The sequence below is a fragment of the Rhinolophus hipposideros genome (genome assembly GCF_964194185.1).
Source record: "Rhinolophus hipposideros genome assembly, chromosome: 19".
NCBI lineage: Eukaryota > Metazoa > Chordata > Mammalia > Chiroptera > Rhinolophidae > Rhinolophus > Rhinolophus hipposideros.
The window spans coordinates 25,446,409-25,468,620 of NC_138065.1; the positions used below are offsets into that span (position 1 = coordinate 25,446,409).

Here is a 22,212-nt window from a genome sequence, read left to right on the forward strand (position 1 = left end):
AAATGTGGCCAAATCCCACAGTCGGTCTGCCTAAGGATCAGTCCCACCCACTGATGTACCGATCGCTTTGTAGCTCTTACCAAGCTAGTCATAGGCAGGGGCTGCCCTGGGCCTGCACTGTAGTCTCTCCAAAGAGGCCCCATAACCAACATACTCGGAGATTGGCTTCAGACACAGTAGAGCACCTCCCAATTAGCTCCACAAGTGGAATACCCAAAGGGATGTCAATAGGCATCAGAGCCCTCTGGGGCAAATCCCACCCTGTGGGGTTAAGACCCTGCACAATAGCCAGTAAGCTGTAAATGTGGCCAAATCCCACAGTCGGTCTGCCTAAGGATCAGTCCCACCCACTGATGTACCAATAGCAATCAAGGCTCAACTATAACAGGAGGGCACACACCACCCACACAAGGAACACTCCTGGAGCACCTGGGTCAGATCATGAGGGAGATTGTGCAACTGGTCCCCCACAGGACACCTACTACATAAGGCCACCCGTCGAAGACTGGGAGACATAGCAGATAATACATAGAAACAAACACAGAGAGGCAGTCAAAATGAGAAAACAAAGAAATACATCCCAAGTGAAAGAACATGATAAAATTCCAGAAAAAGAATTAAACAAAACTAAACAAAGCAACCTATCAGGTATAGAGTTCAAAACAGTGGTTGTAAGGATGCTCAAGGAACTTATAAGAACTTCAACAAAGAGATAGCAATTATATATATGTATATAAAAAGAACATAGAAACCATTCAAAAAAAAAAAAAAAGAAGAACCGGTCAGAGGTGAAGAATACAATAACTGAAATGAAGATTGCACTAGAAGGAATCACCAGCAGACTAGATGAACCAGAGGATCAAATCTGCGCTTTGGAAGACAGGATAGCAGAAAACACCCAATTGGAACAGAAAAAAGAAAAAAGAATCCAAAAAATGAGGACAGTTTAAGAGACCAGTGGGACAACGTTAAGTGTAATAACATTCACGTCATAGGGGTATGAGAAGGAGAAAAGAGAAAGCAAGAATTTAGAACCTATTTGAAGAAATAATGACTGAAAACTTTCCTAAACTGGTAAAGGAAATAGACATACAAGTCCAGGAAGTGCAGAGAGCCCCAAACAAGGTGAACCCAAAGAGGCCCTCACCAAGACACATCACAATTAAAATGGCAAAGGTTAAAGACAAAGAGAGAATTCTAAAAGCAGCAAAAGACAATTATTTACTTCTAAAGGAGCTCCCATAAGACTGTCAGATGATTGCTCAACAGAACTTTGCAGGCTAGAAGGGATTGGCACAAAATGTACAAAGTAATGAAAATCAAGGACCTATAACCAAGATTACCCAGCATGGCTATCATTTAGAATGGAAGGACAGATGAAGAACTTCCTAGACAAGAAAAAGCTAAAGGAGTTCATCACCACCAAACCAGAATGTCAGAGGGACTTCTTGAAGATGGAAAGAAAAAAAAAAATCACATCAAAAATATGAATAATAAAATGGCAATAACTACATATCTATCAACAAGTATTTTCAATGTAAATGGATTAAATGCTCCTATCAAAGACATAGGGTGGCCAAATGAGTAAGAAAACAAAACCCCTATATATACTGCATACAAGAGACTTCAGATAGAAAGTCACACACAGACTGAAAGTAAAGGGATGGAAAAAGTTATTTCATGAAAATGGAAATGAAAAAGCAAAAAAAAAAAAAAAAAAACAACAAAGAAAAACAGGTGGGGAAATGATACTTATACCAGGCAAAATAGACTTTAAACAAAGGGTATAACGAGACAAAAAGGACCCAGTAATCCCACTTCTGGGTATTTATGCGAAGAAACCCAAAATGCTACTTCAAGGGGACAGATGCATTAATATGTTCCTTGTAGCATTGTTTAGAATGGCCAAGATATGGAGGCAGCCTGGATGTCTGTTGATGGATGAATGGATAAAGAGTAGGTGGTACATTCGAAGAGGTCAGACAATGAAGTTCATGAAGCCATCCTAGAAAAAATGCTACATACCTCATTGCTGAAAAATCACTACAGTCTCCTTTGAAGTACGCCCTTTGGGAAGCTATGCATTGATGCCAGCACCTAGTCCACCCTTCAAAGCAATTTTGGAGGTCTTTTTTCTGGAATGGCCATCAGAGCTATTGTTGTATTACCTCGATGTCCTGAATGTCATCAAAATGTCTTCCTTTCAATATTTTCTTTATCTTTGGGTAAAGAAAGAAGTCATTGGGGGCCAGATCACATGAATGGGGAGGGTGTTCCAATACAGCTATTTTTTTACTGGCTAATAACTCCCTCATAGACAATGCTGTGGGAGCTGATGCAATGTCGTGATGCAAGAGCCACGAATTGTTGGTGAAAAGTTCCAGTTGTCTAACTTTTTCATGCAGCCTTTTCAGCACTTCCTAATAGTAAGCTTGGTTAACTGTTTGCCCAGTTGATACAAATTGATAATGAATAATCACTCTGATATCAAAAAGGTTAGCAAGATTGTTGCACAAGTCAGACCTCATATATATACAATGGAATATTGCTTGGCCATGGAAGAGAAAAGGTTCTTGCCATCTGCAGCGGCATGGATGGACCTGGAGGGTATTGTGCTGAGTGGAGTATGTCAGACAGAGAAAGACAGATGCAGTGTGATTTCACTTATATGTGAAATTTAAAGAACAAAATAAATAAACAAAACAGAAACAAACTCATAGATACAGAGAAAATTTTGATGGTTGCCAGATGGCAGGGAAGTTGAGAGGGTGGGTGAAGAAGTAGAAGGGATTAAGAAGTACAAATTGGTTGTTACAAAGTAGTCCTGGGGATGAAGGGTATAGCATAAGGAATATAGTAAAAAATACTGTGATAACTATGTGTGGTGTTAGATGGGTGCTAGATTCATCAGGGCGATAGATGGGAGGAGCTTTGTGGTGGCAGGGTGAAAAAAGTGAAGGGATTAAGAAGTACAAATTGGTAGTCACAAAATAGTCCTGGGGATGTAAAGTAAAGCATAGGGGATATAGTCAATAATGTGGTAATAACTATGTATAGTTCCAGGTGAGTACTAGATTAGACAGGGGATCATTTCTTAAATTATACAAATGTCTAACCACTATGCTATACACCTGAAATTAATATAAAATTATTTTCAAAATGTCAAAAAAATAAAATCTTTAAAAAAATGATATTTGTCCATTTCATCTCCATTGTGAATTTATTGATATAGAGTTGTTTATAGTATCCATTTGTTATTCTTAAAATATCTGTAGGGTATCATTCCTGATATTGATAATTTGGTTTCTCTTTTTATTTTTTTTCCATATCAGTCAGTTTAGAGGTTTGTCAATTTTATTGATCTTTTCAAATAATTTGCTTTTTGGTTTCATTTATTTTCTCTGTTGATTCCATTGATTTTTTTCTCTGATCTTTATTACATTCTTCTGCTTTTTGTTTTGGTTTTCAAAACTATAAAGAAAATATGCATGTGTGTGTGCACATGTGTGTGCTTGCATGTATGTGTGTAGTTTGTTGGTAATGGTCCTAAAAGAAATGATCAAAGTTGTCATTTTATGTTGATTAAGATCACATACAAATCTTTGGAACTTTCCCCAGTTCATCTTAGAGCAATGTTATATCCTATGTGTTTATCATTCTCCAGAAACTGGAGTTTGGATGAAAAATTGTAGCTTCAGATGTTTGCCCATTTGGATAAACCTATTGGCTTGTAAGTAGGGCATCATCACTCATGAATAGTGACATAACCAGGGGCTTCTTGATTTTCTTAAATAAAAAATGTTTATGTTTATGATTTGGAGGTTGGGATACAAGACAAAAGGCACTATTAAAATGTTAATGCCAAGGTTATGTTAAAAATATCATATAACTTTGGTATTTAATTATAGGATAGGATGTTGCTACATCACTAATTTTCCCATGTTGTTGCTGGGACTGGTTTTATCCCACTTTGTAGTCTTGTCCCTTCCATACATCTGACATTCAAAGGAAATGGGTATAAAACAGTCAATCTTAGTCACATAGAGCTGTTCTGTCACTATATGTACCAAAAAAATAGCTCTATAATGAGACTTCAGTTTAACTTTGTCTCATGGTGTGGACCTTGGAGATGAAATTATAGTGAAACAATGGTTCTGCTTCCACAAAGGGGCTCGCAGTTCAGACACTGTCACTACCAGTCAATTAATCACATTCCAAATTTGATGTTTCAAAATTACCTGGGTTTTATTTTTTTTAAATAATGATACCTTCAGTAGTACCCTTCTCCCTGTCACTCCCCCCTCATCCCCCCCCTCCCCACACACGACAGGATTCAGTATGTCTGGGGTGGACATTTTTATTTTCATCAAATACACCATTTGATTTTGTTATTCCAAAGGTTGATAACTAACAACCTGTGACCCTTGATGTTTATAATTTTTATTTTCTCTTACATAATAATATCATAAAGCTGATAGTGTTTGCCTGTGGCACCCATGATCTAGCCTTGATTAGGACATTCTTTTCTAATGTTCTCTGGGATTTATTAACTTTTGTCATTGTTATTTTTATCATGATTTAATTATAGTTTGTGCATTCAGATAAAATGCCTGGGATATACATAGTTTGTTGTATGAGTGAGAGTGGATGTGTTACTGAGTTAGTAAAATGTGACTTTTACTATTGCTATTTTCCTCTTCCTTGTGGAAATGTGGGAGACCTTTATCTTATTCTCCAAGTCTCATTGTCATAGCCTTTTCTGGTGTTCAGGTTTCTGTTGTCTTCATAGTCAGTAAATCGAAGCCAGCAGTTAATAAAGTTTTATAGTTACTGGACTTTTTGGACTGTGTCTTATACAACTAAAACACCTGTGATTTTTATTTTATTTTAATTATTAGGTTAATTGTTTGCTGTGTCATAGAATGCTTTTGGCAAATTACCAATGGCTGTTTCTGTTGGAAGAAAAACACTTCACAGATCTATTGGCTGAGGTTTAGTAAAAAATGTTTCTCTTAGCGTTTAGTTGGGTTGTTCTGCCTTACAAAAGCAAGTGTGGTGGGATTGCACATTTGAATCTTAAATAAGATACTATAGCTTATATTTTTTATTATTATTTTAAATGTGTATTGGAGGTCATGGATTGTATTCTACTAGGTGTCTAAGCAAAATGTGTTCCAAATATTCTGTTTTGCCCCAGCTGAAATAGCAGTGAAAGAGGTATTTGAGAGGGGCTTTTTCCTGATGAAATGATTTACTGTGTTAGTTTCACTGCCATCACTTTGTTGCTATCTTTGCGTTAACAAAGGTGGTGACATATGCAGGGTTGTGCCAGTGCTTTCATATAAAGTTGAATCTGAAGGCTTCATTTCATCCCCCACCTGTCACTTTTTTTTCTTCCCTGTCACTCTATTCAATCCTGTGTAATTAAAGATGATGAGGTGTTAAGATTAAGTAGAATTAGAATGAGCTAATTACTAATTACTCGCACCCAAAGTAGGAGGACCCTGTAGGGAACAATATAATTACCTGAGGTTGGAAAGTTGGGGACAAGGTGAGAACACAGGCTGTCTTCCAAAGTATCTGCTTCTAAAAACATGCACAGATAGGTGTATATAGAACGTCTGAGCCAACTACACAAAGCGGCTTTGGTCTCACTTAAGATTCCTCATTGAGGTAGCCTGAGTTTGATCAGTAAACACCTCCAGTTCCGTAAACACTTCCTATGCTATCAATTTCTTGATGCATGCTGCAAATTAGGCTTAAAAATATGTTTTTTATATAGGGATCCAAGTAATTGGCACAGAGGTTGTACGCATTATATGCTTGTTAACAGATTTCTCTGAGAGTACTTATGGAAAAGTAGTATTTTCAGGACTCAAATCACGTAAGTCTTTCTCTTTGATCTCATCATTTTGACAAATAAATTGCATTACTTTTCCTTTTAACATAAACAATTTAAAAGACAGATTATTATTATTTGTAATGTGGCTAATTTTAGGTCAACGTAAAGCAAATCTAAAAACCGCTTTGTTAATCCGGTTGGTTAGTTGATAAAGTGTGTTCCCCCATCAAATTTTTGTACAAACTAAGTAACAACAGGAAGAAATGGATGAGGATATTTTGAGGCAGTAGTGATAATCCAAAGGGAGTGCATTTTATGTAAATATTTTTGAGATCCAAGAGGGCAATATTTTTAAGTGATTGAAGTTGATTCTTTTTATTTAAAATGTGCCCATAATCAACCTGTTGGTCTTTTTGTGACCTCCACTTTTTTTTTCAGGTTGATTTCTATTTATTTATAGGACTAGTTATGTAATTTCAATCTGAATAAATTTAGTATAAACTTTGGATATCTCTAGCAGTTAAGTACAAGAATGACTCGTTACCTAGCACTAAACATTTATTACTTTGTTCCCTTTATATAATCCTTTCCAAGTATCCCCTCTTCTTAGGAAAGTTGAAATTTTTATAAGCATTTTATTTTTCTTTTGTTACTAGGCAAGAGGTTTTAACATTTCATTTAAATACCTCATAAGGTTTCTTGTTTATAAAACAAATTTAGAAAATAAGAAAGGTACCTCTCAGCTTGCCCTCAGGAATCCACTGAAGGAGATTTCTTACTTACACTGGATAGTAGGCCATTGCATGATGACATCTCCAGACAAAATCTTGGTAAAAGGAAAAGTCATGTGCAAATGTGGAAATTCAGTCTCTATCACCTGTGGAGTGTCTGTTTGAATGTGTAGTTTGACCCTTACTAACACTTGCTTCAGTTTTTGGGTGTTTCTGGCAACCTGTCTACCCTTTACCCAAATACTTTTTGAGTCTTAAACGACGAGTGTTATTTTAAGGAAGTGCTTCTGAAAAAGCAGAATTGTATTAGTGGATATCATCAGTGTGAGTATATAGTTTATGTTATTTAAAATTAAAAACTCAAGGAATTGGAATCATTGTTAATCAGTGTCCCATCCGGCTCTTGCAGATGGTCGTGGAAACTGAGAAGTATAGCTTGTCCATGAGGATGGCTTCGTCCGAGGATGTGAGTGAGGTGCTGGCTCACATCGGTTCCTGCCTGCGGAGGATATTTCCTGGCCTTTCTCCAGTGTGAGTTCTCCTGCAGAAGGGTGGGGGGCAGAGAACTTTTTCCTCTTCAATTTGGCGAATAAGAACATGCCTTCCTCCCACCTCTTCTCTTAGTTCCTCTCTCACACTTCCTTCTTCTCTTAAATATCTGGGTGGGGGCATCAGGTAGGCAGTTAGATATGTGAGGCTGGAGGTTACAGAGAAGGTCCACGTCTGGAAATGTAGCAGAGGTGAGAGTCATTAGTGTAAAGAGGATCTTGCTGCATGACTGTTGATGAGGTCACCTAGAGAGAGAAAGTGTCTTGACAATGAGCCCAACACTTAGAAGTCAAGTTTAAGGGGAAGAGCCTAAAAGGGAGTTGGGTAAGGATTCCCTTGGAAAACCAGAGCCTGGAAGACTTTCTGAAGGAAGGACTGGTGATTGCAGACTGACACTGGCCATTGGACATGCTGAGGGTGTCCACTGAGTTGACACCATGAAGGGTACAGGCCTTGACCAGAGCAGTTGTAGTGTTTGGTAGGGAGAGGCAGACTGCCCTGATTGTGAAGTGAGAAAGTGGATGTGGTACATGTAGAAAACTTCGTGGAGAAGTTTAGCTCTGAAGGGGAACTGACAAATAGAATATAGCTAAAGGCATGTGAAGAATTACAGGAGATTTTGTTTGTATTCAGAATGGGAGATATTAGAGCATATGGCTATAACGAGGGGAATAATGTAGTAGAAAGTGAGAGATTGTTGCTGGAGACAGGGTAGTAAGCACTATCCAGGAGAAGGTAAGAGGGAAACAGAGCACAGGATATAAGTGTCCTTCCTTCTAGCCTGGGAGCTGCTTGAGCAAAGACTGTGTTGTTATTAATCTTAGATCCCTAGTCCTTGGCATGTAGTAAATACTCACTGACGTTTTGCACAGGCCCATAAATTTCATGCTTATTCAGTGCTTAAATCGAGTTGGGTGATGTGATCTTGGAACATAATAGAAGTTAGCAGACAGTGGCCCTGCCTTCAAACCATGGACACTTGAGCTCAGGTGATACGAAGCAGATGAGATAGTAGGTGATTGGGTGGAGATGGGCAGTGAATGAATGCAGGCTGGCTATGCAGAGGAGATCTACCTGAAAAGGAGGGAGAAAATTTACAGGAGGAGGTAGGGAAAGGAAAGGCAGTTCAAATGAAGGTATCAATGTGGAAGAAAGTGCAGATTACATTTAGAAAACGACTTGGCAGAGAATTTAAGTAACTTAAATGTACTTGACTTTCATTTCATGTTTGTGTTCAACACACACAGTTAGCTTATCAAAATAAATTCTTGGTATTTCGTAACTTACATGTTCTGCATTTACTCTTGAAGTTCCTTAGATTATACTACATGATTTTGGCCTGGGAAATGTAGTTATATTGGTGTTGGTAATTGTGACTAGAGAGGGTGAGGAAGTAGGTAACCATATCCTCTCTTCTACATTCCTGGTATGCCTGAAGTTAAGACTGTCAGTAAGGAAAATAGTTCCTTTATATAAATAATATAGAAGATGCAAAATAAAATATGTCCCCAGCGACCTCATAATAAGTTGGAGAAAATATGCAACTATATTTGAACTCCTCAAGCCTTATTTGAATCATTGGTCCATCAAATATATGACCTGAGCCAGTCTTGGGGACCTTGCGTCCCTAGCCTCATTTCTCTGCATGCTCAGAGCACTTCTGGCAGGGACTGGTTAACAGGAAAATGTCTGATGAGCAGCAGTCAAGAATCAGGAGGACAAACACAGCCAAGGCAGCCATAAAAAATATTTAATCACTGTTAAAATTGCTTTGTTAGCATTCTCATCTTTGCTGTGCAACACTATCATCGAAAGCCTCCCCTCCAAGACAGTGGTAGTGAAGAGAAACCCAGGAAATATTTACAGTCTGAATGCTATTTTAATCTGTTTCCACAGAGGTGTCTGTCAAAGCAGTTCTCTTCAGGAAGCTATTTTGCCTTGTGGCCTTCAGCTTCTTTAATATCAAGCACCTTGGCTTCTCTCCAAAACCAAGCTAGCTTTTTAAATACTAAGTGAAGTGACTAGGATAAGTTGGAATTAATTTAGAAAATGTTCTTTTAAGAACTTCCTTGTGGCACATAGATGAGTAGAATGTTTCCTGCCTTCTAAGAGTTTATAGTGTAAGATAGTGTAAGAACATTCCGCAAATAATATAATGATGAGAGTGATACATCTGCAGATATCAGAGGAGAGGAAGTCACATTTAACTCTGGATGTCGAGAAAATAATTTTGGGGAGATAGTACAAGATGGTGGATTAGGTAAATGCTATGCCTACTGCATCACAGTATCACACCAAAATTACAAATAAATTACAGAATCATCAACTTCAAGAATCATCTGAAGACGAGCTGAACAGAACAACCTATAACTAAGGATATAAAGAAGAGGCCACATTGAGACAGGTAGTAGAGGTGGAGATGCTAACCAGGCTGACCCCAAGCCCACAGATAGTGACTGAACATCAGGAGGAACACCTTGGTAGTGGAGGTCCCCCCAGAAGAGGAAAGGGTCCCAGCCCCACACCAGGCTCCCCAGCCCAGGGATCCTATGCCAGGAGGAGTTCCCACAACATCTGGCAGTGAAAATCAGCAAGGACTCTACTCTGTCTGCCTGTCCTGGCGAGATGAAAGGTGGCTGGAAATCCACATGCTCTCTTAAGGGGCCTGACCCACTCGCTTGCAAACACTCACCTGGTTTCTGGTGGAGGAGCAACAACTTGAGAGGTGCCAGAGACATACAGGGAAAGACTGAGTTGTGTGGCTTTAAGTCAAGGGCTGAGGGACAGCAGCCATTATCTGTGTGTGGAGCCTGCCTCATGTGTAGCCTACAGGAGGGTGCCATCTTTTCTATGTTGAATGCCCCCTCCCGTACCTCCCCTTCTCCCTCCCCCGCAATGGGCCAAGTCTGAGACACCATTGGTCTGGTAAAATCTGTGTGTGCGCACCACCTTGGTGATGCCCTGGGTCCCTGTGCTGCACAGCTAGTTCTGCATCACCCAGGGCTGCCACATAAGCTGTGGAAACCTCCTATAGCAGTGGATGACCTATGGTGGCCCAGGGAACTTTTGGTGGTTGGCAGTGAGTAAGCCGCAACCTGTGCCACATCTTCTCTTGAGAGACTCTTGGGGACCTACAGGCCTGAGACAAGGGATGGCTAGCCATGTTGTTCTTAGGGCGTTTTTGTGCATTGGTCATGGGCCTGGCACCAGTGCAAGAATGAAAATTGCATTAACTTTGAAAAAACCACCATCCACACTCCGTGTCTCCTTTGAACCCTGCCTTGCCCACCTAGAGCTGCATTGCCAGTGGCAATCTCAGCTCTTGGGTGACTGGCCATGGCCCACAAGCCATGGAAGCCTGTTACAGGATGGGATTGCTCGTGGCTGCCTGAAGAACTTTTGACGGTGGCCACTGAGCCATAAATTTGTTCTATAGCCTCTCTTGGGCAGCTCTAGGGATCTGCGAGACCGAGGAAAGCAGTGGCTTCCTATGGTGTTCTCAGGGCATTGTGCGAAGTGGTTACAGGTCTGTCACTGGCATGTGAACTGAATCTGCATTAACCTGGTAAAGACTACCTACCATACCTTGTGACTCCCTGGAACCATGCGCCGCTCAGCTAATGCTGCATCACTGAAGGTACTCTCAACACTGGGTCAATCAGACTAGCCCACACACCTAAGGAGGTTCTTTCAATGGCTGAGCCTTATGGGCAGCGGGCAGGTGGCAATAGGTCTAGGGGGCCTTGGGCCTTTTGCTAAGCTGCCACAGGCCCAGTACTGGTGGAGGCAGGCCTTGGTTCACAGCAAGGGCATCCCCACGTGCATCCAGGACGAGCACAGTCAGCAGCCAACCACATATACCTTTGTGGCTCCTACCAGGTAGCCACAGCCTGGTCATAGGCAAGGCTGAAATTGGCCTACATGCGAGCCCCTTCCAAGAGACACCAGAAACAGCACACCCAGAAGCCAACTTCAGACCACACCAGAGCACAACCTGGTTAACTCCACAAGTAGCACACCCAAAGGGGAGTCTCAACAAGTACAAGAGCCTGTGAATCCCCCTCTGAGAGGTCAGCCCCCACACAGTAGCTCATACACTGTGGATGTAGCTAATCCTCATAGTCAGTATGCCTGGGAGTCAGTCACACCCACTGGTGTGCCAAAACAATAAAGGCTTAACTACAACAGGAGAACACACACAACCCCTTCAAGGACAGTCCTGGAATATATGAACATGAGATGAGGGAGATTGCACCATTGGACCACACAAGACATATACTACATAAGGTCACCCAGGGAAGACTGAGAGACATAGGAGATCTACCTAATACATAGAAGCAAACACAGAGAGGTAGCCAGAATGTGGAAACCGAGAAACGTGTCCCAAATAAAAGAACAGGAGAAACCTTGACAAATAGAACTAAATGAAATGGAGGCAACCAACCTCCCAGAAACAGAGATTAAAACACTGGTTGTAAGAATTCTTAAGGAACTTCATGAGAATTTCAACAAAGAGATAGTAAGCATAAAGAAGGACATAGAAACCATAAAGAACCAGTCAGAAATAAAGAATACAATAACTGAAATGAAGAATGCACTAGAGGGAATCAAGGGCAGATTAGACGAAGCAGAGGATCAAAGCAGCAATTTAGAAGGCAGAATACCAGAAAACACCCAATCAGAACAAAAAAAAAAAAGAAGAAAAATGAAGATAGTTTAAGGGACCTGTGGGACAACATCAAATTTAACAAAACATTCGCATCATATAAGCCAGAAAAAACCAAGAGCTGGGCTTTTGAAAAGATAAACAAAATCGACAAACCTTTAACCAGACTCGTAGATAAAAAAAGAGAGAGGACCCAAATAAATCAGAAATGAAAGAAAAGTTACAGTGGACACAACAGAAATACAAAACATTTAAAGAAAATAATACGCCAACAAATTGGACAATATGGAAGAAGTGAATAAATTCCGAGAAGCATACAATATTCCAAGGCTGAATCAAGAAGAAACAGAAAATCTGAACAGACCGATTACTGTCAATGAAATTGAATCACTAATCAAAAAGCTCCCAAGAAACCAAAGTCCTGGACCAGATGGCTTCAAAGGTGAATTTTATCAAACATTCAAAAAAGAATTAACACCTATTCTACTCACACTATTCAAAAAATAAAAATAAATAAAAAAGACAGAAAGGAAATAAGAGAGAAGAGCGAAGGGTCCTAAGCTCATTGTATGAGGCCACATTACCCTGATTCCAAAAGTAGACAATTACGTTACAAAAAAAGAAAACTATAGGTCGATATTCCCTAATGAATATAGATGCTAAAATCCTCAACGAAATGGTAGCTGACTGAATTCAGGAGTACATTTAAAAGATCATACACCACTATTGAGTGGGATTCGTTCCTGGTATGCAAGATTGGATCCATGTCTACAAATCAGTTAACATGATACACCATGTAAACAAAATGAAAAATAAAAAACATATGAATAGATGCAGAAAAAGAATTTGACAAAATCCAGCATCCATTTATGGTAAAAACTCTCAGCAAAGTGGGAATAAAGGGAACACATGCCAACATAATAAAGGCCATATATGACAAACCCACAGCTAACATCATACTCAATGGGGAAAAGCTAAAAAACATTCTCCTTAAGTTCAAGAAAAAGACAAGGATGCCCATTTTCACCACTTTTATTCAACACAGTACTGTAAATGCTAGCCTCAGCAATCTGATATGAAAAAGAAATAAAAGGCATCCAAATGGGAAAGGGAGAAATAAAACTGTTATTATTTGCAGGTGACATGATGCTATATAGAGGGAACCCAAAAGATTCCACCTAAAAACTATTAGACCTGATAAATGAATTCAGTAAAGTAGCCAGATAGAAAACTGATATTCAAAAATGTATTGCATTTTTATACACCACTAACACACTATCAGAAAGAGAAATTAAGAAAACAATCCCATTTGTTATTGTAGACAAAAAAATACTTAGGAATAAATGTAACTAAAGAAATGATAGACCTGTACTCAGAAAATTATAGGATATTGACGAGAGAAATTAAAGAAGATACAAATAAATGGAAGCATATACCATACTGATGAATAGGAAGAATTAATATAGTTAATATGTCCATACTACCCAAAGCAATCTATGGATTCAGTGCAATCCATATCAAAATCCCAATGGCATTTTTCACAGAACTAGAACAAATAATCCTAAAATTTATATGAATCATAAAAGACCCTGAATAGCCACAGCAATCCTGAGAAAGAAGAACAAAGCTGGAGGTTTCACACTACCTGATATCAAATTATGCTGCAAGGCCATAGTAATCAAAACAGCATAGTAGTGGCACAAAAGCAGACATATAAATCAATGGAACAGTAAGTATAGAGAGCCCAGAAGGCAATCCATACCTATATGGTCATTTAATCTATGACAAAGGAAGAAAGAATTTACATTGAGCTAAAGACAGTCTATGCAATCAATGGTGCTGGAAAAACTGGACCACCTTCTTATGCCAAGAATAAACTCAAAATGGATTAAAGAATTAAATGTAAATTCTGAGACCATAAGTCTCCTAGAAGAAAATACATGAAATAAATTCTCAGACATTACACTTAGTAATATTTTTATTGATACATCTTCTTGGGCAAGGGAAACAAAAGAAAAAATAAACCAAACAAAAAAATAAACCAAACAAAAAATAAACAAAACAAAAAATAAAAATAAATGGGAAACAAAAAAGAAAACATAAACAAATGACTACATCAGACTGAAAAGTTTTTTAAACAGCAATGGAAATCATCAACAAAACTAAAAGATATCACCTGATAAGGGGTTAATATCCAAAATTTATTAAAAAACTCATACAACTCAACACCAAAAAAGCAAACAATCCAGTTAAAAAATGGGTAGAGGACATGAAGAAACATTTCTCTGAAGAGGACATACAGATGGCCAATAGACTTACAAAAAGTTGCTCAATGTCACTAATCATCAGAGAATTGCAAATTAAAACCTCTATGAGATGTCATCTCACACCTGTCAACATGTCTGTCATCAATAAATCAACAAACAACAAGTGTTGGTGAGGATGTGGAGAAAAGGGAACCCTTGTACACTCTGTTGGTGAGATTGCAAATTGGTACAGCCACTGTGGAAAACAGTATGTAGGTTCCTCAAAAAATTAAAAATGGAACTACCTTATGACCCAGCTATTCCACTCCTGGATATTTCTCCAAAGAAATGCAAAACACTAATTCGAAAAAAATATATACACCCCTGTGTTTACTGAAATGCTATTCATAGTAGCCATGATACAGAAACAACCGAAATGCCCATCAACAGATGATAAAGAACTTGTGGCACATTTATACAATGGAGTTTAACTCTGCCATTAACTCTTACATTTGCAATAGTATGGATGGACTAGAGCCATGCTAAGTGAAATAAGTCAGACTGAGAAAGACAAACACCATACAATCTTACTTATGTGTGGAATCTAAAGAACAGAATGAACGAGCAAACAAAACTGAAGTAGCTTCATAGATACAGGGAACAAACTGATGGTTGCTAGATGGGAGTGGCTTTGAGGGTATGGGTGAGAAGGGTGAAGGGATTAGGGAGCACAAATTGGTAGAGACAAAACAGTCACGGGGATTTGAAATACAATATGGGGAGTATAGTCAATAATGTTCTAAAAACTGTGTGATGTCAGGTACTAGACTTAAACCAGAGCGATCACTTCATGCATTATATAAATGCCTAACCACTGCACTGAAACTGGTATAAAATAATTTTGAATGTGAACTATAATTAAAGAAAAAAAAGTATATATATGGTCATGGGATGCAAAGGACAACATAGGGAATATAGTCAATGGTATTATAATAGCTATGTACGGTGTGAGATGGGTGGTAGACTAGTTGGGGTTATTTTGTGAGGAATGCAAATGTTTAATCATTATGTTGTTTTGTATACTTGAAACTAATAAAAATAATAACAAATAATGTTTAGAAAAGAAAAATATATTTGATTTGTGTTTGTTTTCCTCCTTTTTTGAGAGGAGGGCTTTTGTCAGGGATATACCTGGGGAGAGTTCTGTGGTCAGATGGCCAGGACTGTGTGACTGGAGGCTGGAAGCACAGAGGGAGGGCAGGTGCAGCTGCATCCTGCTTCAGGGGACAGCAATAGCCTAACCTAAGTGGAATTGAGAGCCTGCAGATAGGACTGTGAGATAAGGGTGAGGTCCAATTGCAGAGGCACTAGGAAGCCAGGGAAGGCTTTTGACCTTTACTGTCAAATGATAGTTACACTTAGGGAGAATCAATTTTCCAACCCTGCTTTATGGACTTGAGTGGAGAGAGCTTCAAGGTGAAACTGGAAGGTGTCAGATTGACTGGATCTTGCAGGGATGAGACTCTAGGCAAGTGAACTCACTTCTCAATGCCTCAGTGTCCTCATCTATAAAATGAGAATAATGGTACTAATAGGTTTTGTGAGGATTTAGTTAACTCATGGAAACTGCTTAAACAGTACTCCAGAAACTTGAGCTATATACAGTGTGCAGTCAGTTACCTAGAGGTGTCAGAATTAAAGCCCACATGGCCAAAAGGAAATTGGTGATGTTTATAGGGGACTTTTTATTTTTTTTTGTTATTTTGTTAACTTTGCAATGTTTGTGGTGTTGCTAGCTTTTTTTTTTTTTTTAAGCAGGACTTTATTGGGGAACAGTGTGTACTTTCAGGCCTTTTTTTCCAAGTCGAGTTGTTGTCCTTTCAATCTTAGTTGTGGAGGGTGCCGTTCAGCTTCAAGTTGTTGTCCTTTCAGTCTTAATTGTGGAGGGCACAGCTCAGCTCCAGGTCCAGTTGCCATTTTTTCTAGTTGCAGGGGCACAGCCCACCATCCCTTGCGGGAATCCAAACGGCAATCTTGTGGTTGAGAGGATGCGCTCCAACCAACTGAGCCATCCCAGAGCTCAGCTCAAGGTGGAGCGGCAGCTCAGCTCAAGGTGGCGTGTTCAATCTTAGTTACAGGGGCGGAACCCACCATCCCTTGCAGGACTCGAGGAGTTGAACCGGCAACCTTGTGGTTGAGAGCCCACTCGCCCATGTGGGAATCGAACCGGCCACCTTCGGAGTTAGGAGCATGGAACTCTAACCGCCTGAGCCACCGAGCCGGCCCTCTAGGGGACTTTTTTGATGTTTATGATTTTTTCTTATTATATGTTTATATGTAATATGATTGCTTTTTTATAATTTGATATTTTTTGTTTAAATGGAGTAGTAACATCCTCTTTAGGTGACAGAATAGTAATCTTATCACATGATTTTTTGTTATGTTTCATTAATCTTTCATATGTGTGACACATTTGAAAGTCGGCAACTGTTAGCATCAGTATGTTAGGACAATGTTTCTTTACTACTATAATAAAAATAATTTTGCAGATCCCTTCATGAAGTCAGAAGCTGATTAAAGTATGAAAGGTGAGATTATTGTGAAAAAAGTGGCAAAATAGGAGTTTATGTGTAAACAGAAGAGAGTTGCTTTTTATAGGTTGTGGTAGTCCCCTCACTTTTCTAAAGCAGTAGATAGAGCATTCTGTTGTGAATCATTAAAACGTGTACTATTCTGTAGACAATTGCTATATTACATAGGATGAGCATTGGAAGTGAATTTTAAATCAATCAATTAATGTGATTAAAATAATTTACAATTTTTTGATGTCCACAATTTAAGCGTGAGGTTTACATAGAGAGCTGGTATGCATGTCATCTAGTTCACTGTTCCTTGCCACATAGAACTGTTTCCTGAGTTTTGTGTAAATTTAATGCACATAATGTAAATATAGTTGATCCCACTATGTAGTACTTCCTGCACATGTATGGCAGGCCTGACATATCTGTTTACTAGGACTTTGGTTTACCTGTTATGGCAGCTACGCTGACAGCAAATCCTGTGTCTGTCACACTCTGTGTCTGCATGTGTGAGCTGGTACCCTGTGATGCACATATAGATGGGCTTATCGCTGTTAATTAGCTACAGGTAGAAAACAATGTGTGTGGGGTAGATTTTCCTCTCACTCCCTGTTTCTGTGCATGGTGTTAGAACACATAAGAAACAGTTGCTACCTTCTGGAAATTTATTTCTTACAACTTTATCTCTTATGCAAACGAGTATAGTTGTTTCATGAGACTCCTATAGTTCCTGAAATCTAAATTTTTTTCAGTTCCTTAAAAAAGGAAGGTGAGAACTGTTACAGAAGTAGAGCTACTTGGAAAAGCTCGGACTGATTTGAAAAGTGGTTTAGAAGGTTAACAAAACACCACGTGCAGTGTCCTCACAGCAGGGCCTGTTCACACAGACTTTACACTAGCTGCTGCTTCTTTCACTCTGAGCGTGAATATCCAATGTTGTTTTTGGAGTAAAATTGAGGCTCTGGTTCCTGAATCTGCCCTGAAGATTTGTTTGTTTCTCCCTATAATCCTGGACTGCCAGGTTCCTATTGTTAATCTACCAGCTTCCTGCCAAAGATTTTTCTCTTATTTTCTTACTGCTTTTGACTAGCAAAATTTCATTCTATGTCATTGAAATAGCATGCCCTGCAGTTTGCAGAAATAAGGCAAGAATTTAGAAGAGAAATATGATCTTAGATGAAGTCGCAGCTCTGCCTTTTCTTTTCGTAATATCTGACTTAACTGTCTTTATGTCGCCAGAAAATAATGTCGCTGAAACATCAGGATGACAGTACTGAAACGAGATAAGCCATTCCAAATGGCCAGATTCTGTATTATGACTTTCATGGTGAATGTCCTCTTATACACACAGTCACCACCTGCATTAAGGACTTTTAGAATAATGGGACTTAATAGTTGGTGTTTCAGGTAAAACAGAAAGATCATGTTGCACTTGGAGAGATTGTGCATTTACATAAGAATTTGAAGGAACTCATGGCATTCAACATCCATTGGGTATACCTGGTTATGCTTCAGTGATTAAGATTTCAAAGAAGTAGGAGGAATATTTCCATGGCAGCACAATATTTGTATTTACCTGCTTTGGGATTGTCAGGCTCATACCTTGTCAGGCTCTAAGCACGTTTTATCTATCCAATCAGAAAACAGAAATAACTGGGGATATTTTCTTCTGCTCTACAGGGGATTGACATTCACGATAACTGGAAGCAATTTACGTAGTCTAAGTGCTTTTAAATCATTACATAAAAGAGCAAAATATGTTCTGTATGATTTAGTATGTGTATTTCACCACTTTGCTACCTAGGTCCTGTCCTGGTCCTGGGTGATTCTAATCTGCTAGTATCCTTTCTCACAGCCCAGGACTGGTCATCTCTACATTATTCTCATGGCCACACTCTAGACCTTGTCATCTCCAGGAACAAACAGCTTGTCTCATGGTGAAATCACAACTTAGTCACGCTTTTATGACTGTAGCCTCTGGTCCTCTCACTTTTCTCTCCCTTGGATATACCAGCATTTGGACTTTTAGGGGGCCACCCAGCCATGGATCCCTTGGCCTTTCCCCCTCTTTCCATCCCTTCCTGCCTTCCCTTTTTGACCGCTTAGCCCACAGTGTCTACTGGCTTGGCCCTGTCATACGCTCAACTCCCTCTGTCCTTATTTTTCTGGCTTGCCTGCCTGGAAAACCTGTGACCCTCTGCCTCTTCTCCACATGTATGGAGCTGCTGAGAGTTATAGGAGAATATTCCCACAGCTCTCCAGTGTGGTGTCACCAAAACTCATTACCTTCCCTCTTACTAGTTTCTTACATTCCCAGGAATTTCTTTGTACTTTCCCAAGTTATTTCTCTCTCTATTGCCAAAGTTTGATCCACCCAGCTCCCCAGATACTTGTTTTCGGTGCTTATCTAATCTCATACTCCCTGTTTAGGCTTTCCATGGCTCCTCATTCCCTTGAGAATAAAACCCAAACCCCTTAATTTGACCTCCAAGGCTCACCATGCTTTCTGGTTCGTGCTTAGCTCCCAGACTCCTCTGTTACCCCTCTCTATCACATGTTATCTGCTCACTGTTTTGAACTATATTCAGTTTCTGGTACTTGCTGTCCCTTTTCCTGAAACACTTACTCCCCATGCTTCACCTGATTAACCTTTTCTTCCTCCTTCAATCATACACTGAGGGGCACTTCCAAGCTCCCCGTACTCCACTGCCCTCCCCCCACCAGAGAATGAGTTAAGTGTCCCTTTTTCGGCCCCCAACTTTCACCCTGAATTTCCCCTATTACCACTTCTTGTATTCCCTGTTTATTTGCCTGGCTCGCTTTGTGAGCCAGGGACAGTATTTGTTTTGTTCATGGCTGTATGCCTACCTACTACCTGGGAAGTGGTCTTGGCAGACTGTAGACATTTAATACAATTTTGGGGGTGAATTACTGAACTCACAAATTATTCACTAAACGATTCCTATGTAATAACTATGATGGCATCAGCTAATATCTGTGAAGACTTGACCATGCACCAGGGGTTGTTCTGATAACAGGTATTAATTTCTTTCTTTCTGGTCAGTACCCCATGGGGTAAGTCCTCTTATTTTGCCAGTTCTGTGAATAATGGTGGTTGGCTGCACTTTTAACTGCTCCTTTGTTCTGTGTCTTTGTGTGCGGGCAGGACCTTTGTCAGGTTGTAAGGATAAAAATGGTCTTGGAAGACTGTAGATATTTAATACAATTTTGGGGGTGAATTAGACAAGATCTCTACTCCAAAGGAGTGATGGTCCAGGGGGAGAGAGAATGAAAAGAACAGGTCTTCCAACATGAAATGCTCAGGTTCTTGAGGGGCACTTGTGTGAGGTACAATGGAAGGGCAGAGGAGGAGATTTGAACTTTAATTCTTTGAAAGTTAATAATTTATATTTAGTATACACATAATGTAGTAACAATTCATTAAGTAGAACACACTATTTTCTAACTATTCTAATAAACTCTAATGTTGTAAAACAACTAAATAACATTGCTAGATGCCTTTAGCTTACAAAGGGAAATTAAATGACAGAGTTTATTATTAAGTTCCTATAGATTTCCACCTTCCTCATACTCAAAAAATAGAATTATATTGACCAAAATTGAAGTGATGCTTATCTTTGTTTGAAAAAAGGCGTATCACAAAGTAGATTTCTATGTGCAGCTCGAAACACTTGATTTTTGAAGTTCATTGATCTTATTAATCTTACAGGAGAATCATGAAGAAAGTGTTCATGGAGCCATCTGAGCGTCTGGCCAGTCTTCAGGCTCTGTGGGACAGCCAGACTGTGGCCGAGCAGGGCCCCTGTGGTGAGCATGCATTTTAAAACCAAAAATAAATGACTGCATGAATGTCCCCCAGCCAGGAAGAGAAGTCTATTCCTAGTATACTACTGTAAAGGTGCAGTTAGGTTTAAGGTATAATTAACACTGTACAAACTAGATTTGTGGACAGAAGTCCTGTGTTTAAGCTGTATTGCATTCTGCTCTATACCTACTGTAGAACAGGGAGGAGAATCTTGTTTTTTTTCCCAAACAGAAGAAATGATCAGCCTTGTCGACGTCGGCCATGTTTAAGCTTTTAAATTTTAATTTAAAAATCGTTTAGCTGAAAATCTGTCACATTTCTGGTGTATGTTTCAGGTGGATTTTCTCAGATGTATGCCTGTGTTTGTGATTGGCTGGGGTTTCCATACAGGGAAGAAGTACAGTGGGTAAGTGTATCAGTGTATACATGCGTGCGTGTACACACCCACACACAAAAACACTCATACACTCTCTCTCACACACAAACATATACATACAGCTGGAGAATACTCCAATATTTGGCTGGATTATTTCTCTCTCTTTTTCCCACCATTCATATTTTGGCTTACAATCTTCCTTGCTCAGATTATATAAAAATCGGCCTATGTCATTGTCTGATTCTCTTTGCATCTCTTTTGCTTCCCTGGTCATTTGCCTGGACTATTTACATGACTGAATTATATTTCAAATAGGATGTGGATACAATTTATCTGACACAAGACACCCGGGAATTGAATTTACAGGACTTTAATCATCTTGACCACAGGTAAGCTGCTGCTTTCTTTCCTTTCTTTTCCCCTACTCCGATTTTACTTTTAGAGCCACACTTCTCGGCTGACACTGAGTGAAGGTCCTTATCTCCAGAGAATCCTTTTATAAGGGGAATCAGGCAAATCTAAGAATCTCCGGATTTTGCCTTTAATTAATAGTTTCAAATGTATTCACCACTATGAATGCTTTGGTGTGCATCTCAAACTGAGAGTTTATGGTTAGAAAATGTGCTGATTTTTCCTATGGAAACAGTGTAATTATTACGTTCTTAAAGCAAATCACAAAATGTTTTAGTCTAGCTTATATATAAAATATAGTTCTTTTAACTAGCTGTCATTTAGAACATTTTTTTTCTAGGATTTATGCTGAAATCCTAACAAAGGACTTAGTTCACAATTTGTTTATGAATTGGGGATTGCTAAAGTATACATGCAGATATTGGTGGGAATCATTTAGTCATTATTACGATACTAATAAAACTATGACACCTGTGACAAGTTATTTGACTTTTAGGTTTTAAGATATTGAAGGTTTTAAGATATTGACTTTAATATATTTAGGGCCATGGCTATATGATCAAGCCCCCAAAAGAAAGCTTCATTCAGTCCCCCTTTTCTCTGTAAAGACAGACCTGTCAGAGTTATTGTACATTTCCTACCCTGAATGTCTTTTCTGGTAAATTTTCCTGCCCTAGCCCAATCTGTTCAACCCCATTTGTTTATTTTAGCTTTTACTTCCATTGCCTTTGGAGTCAAATTCATAAAATGCTCTTTAAACCCAAGGTCCATAAGTTTAGTACCTATGTTTTCTTCTATGCAGTTTATTGTGTCATCTTATGCTTAAGTCGTTGATCCATTTTGAATTAATTTTGGTACATGGTGACAGATAACAGTCCAGTTTCATTCTTTTGCACGTGGCTATACAATTCTGCCAGCACCATTTATTGAAGAGGCTGTCTTTCCTCCAATGTATGTTTTTAGCTTCTTTGTCAAAAATTATCTGT

The 22,212-nt window shown here is 39.1% G+C and overlaps 1 protein-coding gene across 9 annotated transcripts in view; it reads left to right on the forward strand.

Moving 5' to 3' along the window:
* The window catches only part of CARMIL1 (capping protein regulator and myosin 1 linker 1), a 381,971-nt gene that overhangs the window by 156,803 nt on the left and 202,956 nt on the right, over positions 1-22,212 (forward strand). For all 9 annotated transcript variants that reach the window (XM_081026679.1, XM_081026680.1, XM_081026681.1 and 6 more), the window contains 4 exons: positions 6,983-7,104; positions 20,344-20,441; positions 20,775-20,845; positions 21,131-21,204. In XM_081026679.1, coding sequence (XP_080882805.1) covers positions 6,983-7,104; positions 20,344-20,441; positions 20,775-20,845; positions 21,131-21,204 — 365 coding nt within the window. The remainder of the gene's footprint in view (positions 1-6,982; positions 7,105-20,343; positions 20,442-20,774; positions 20,846-21,130; positions 21,205-22,212) is intronic.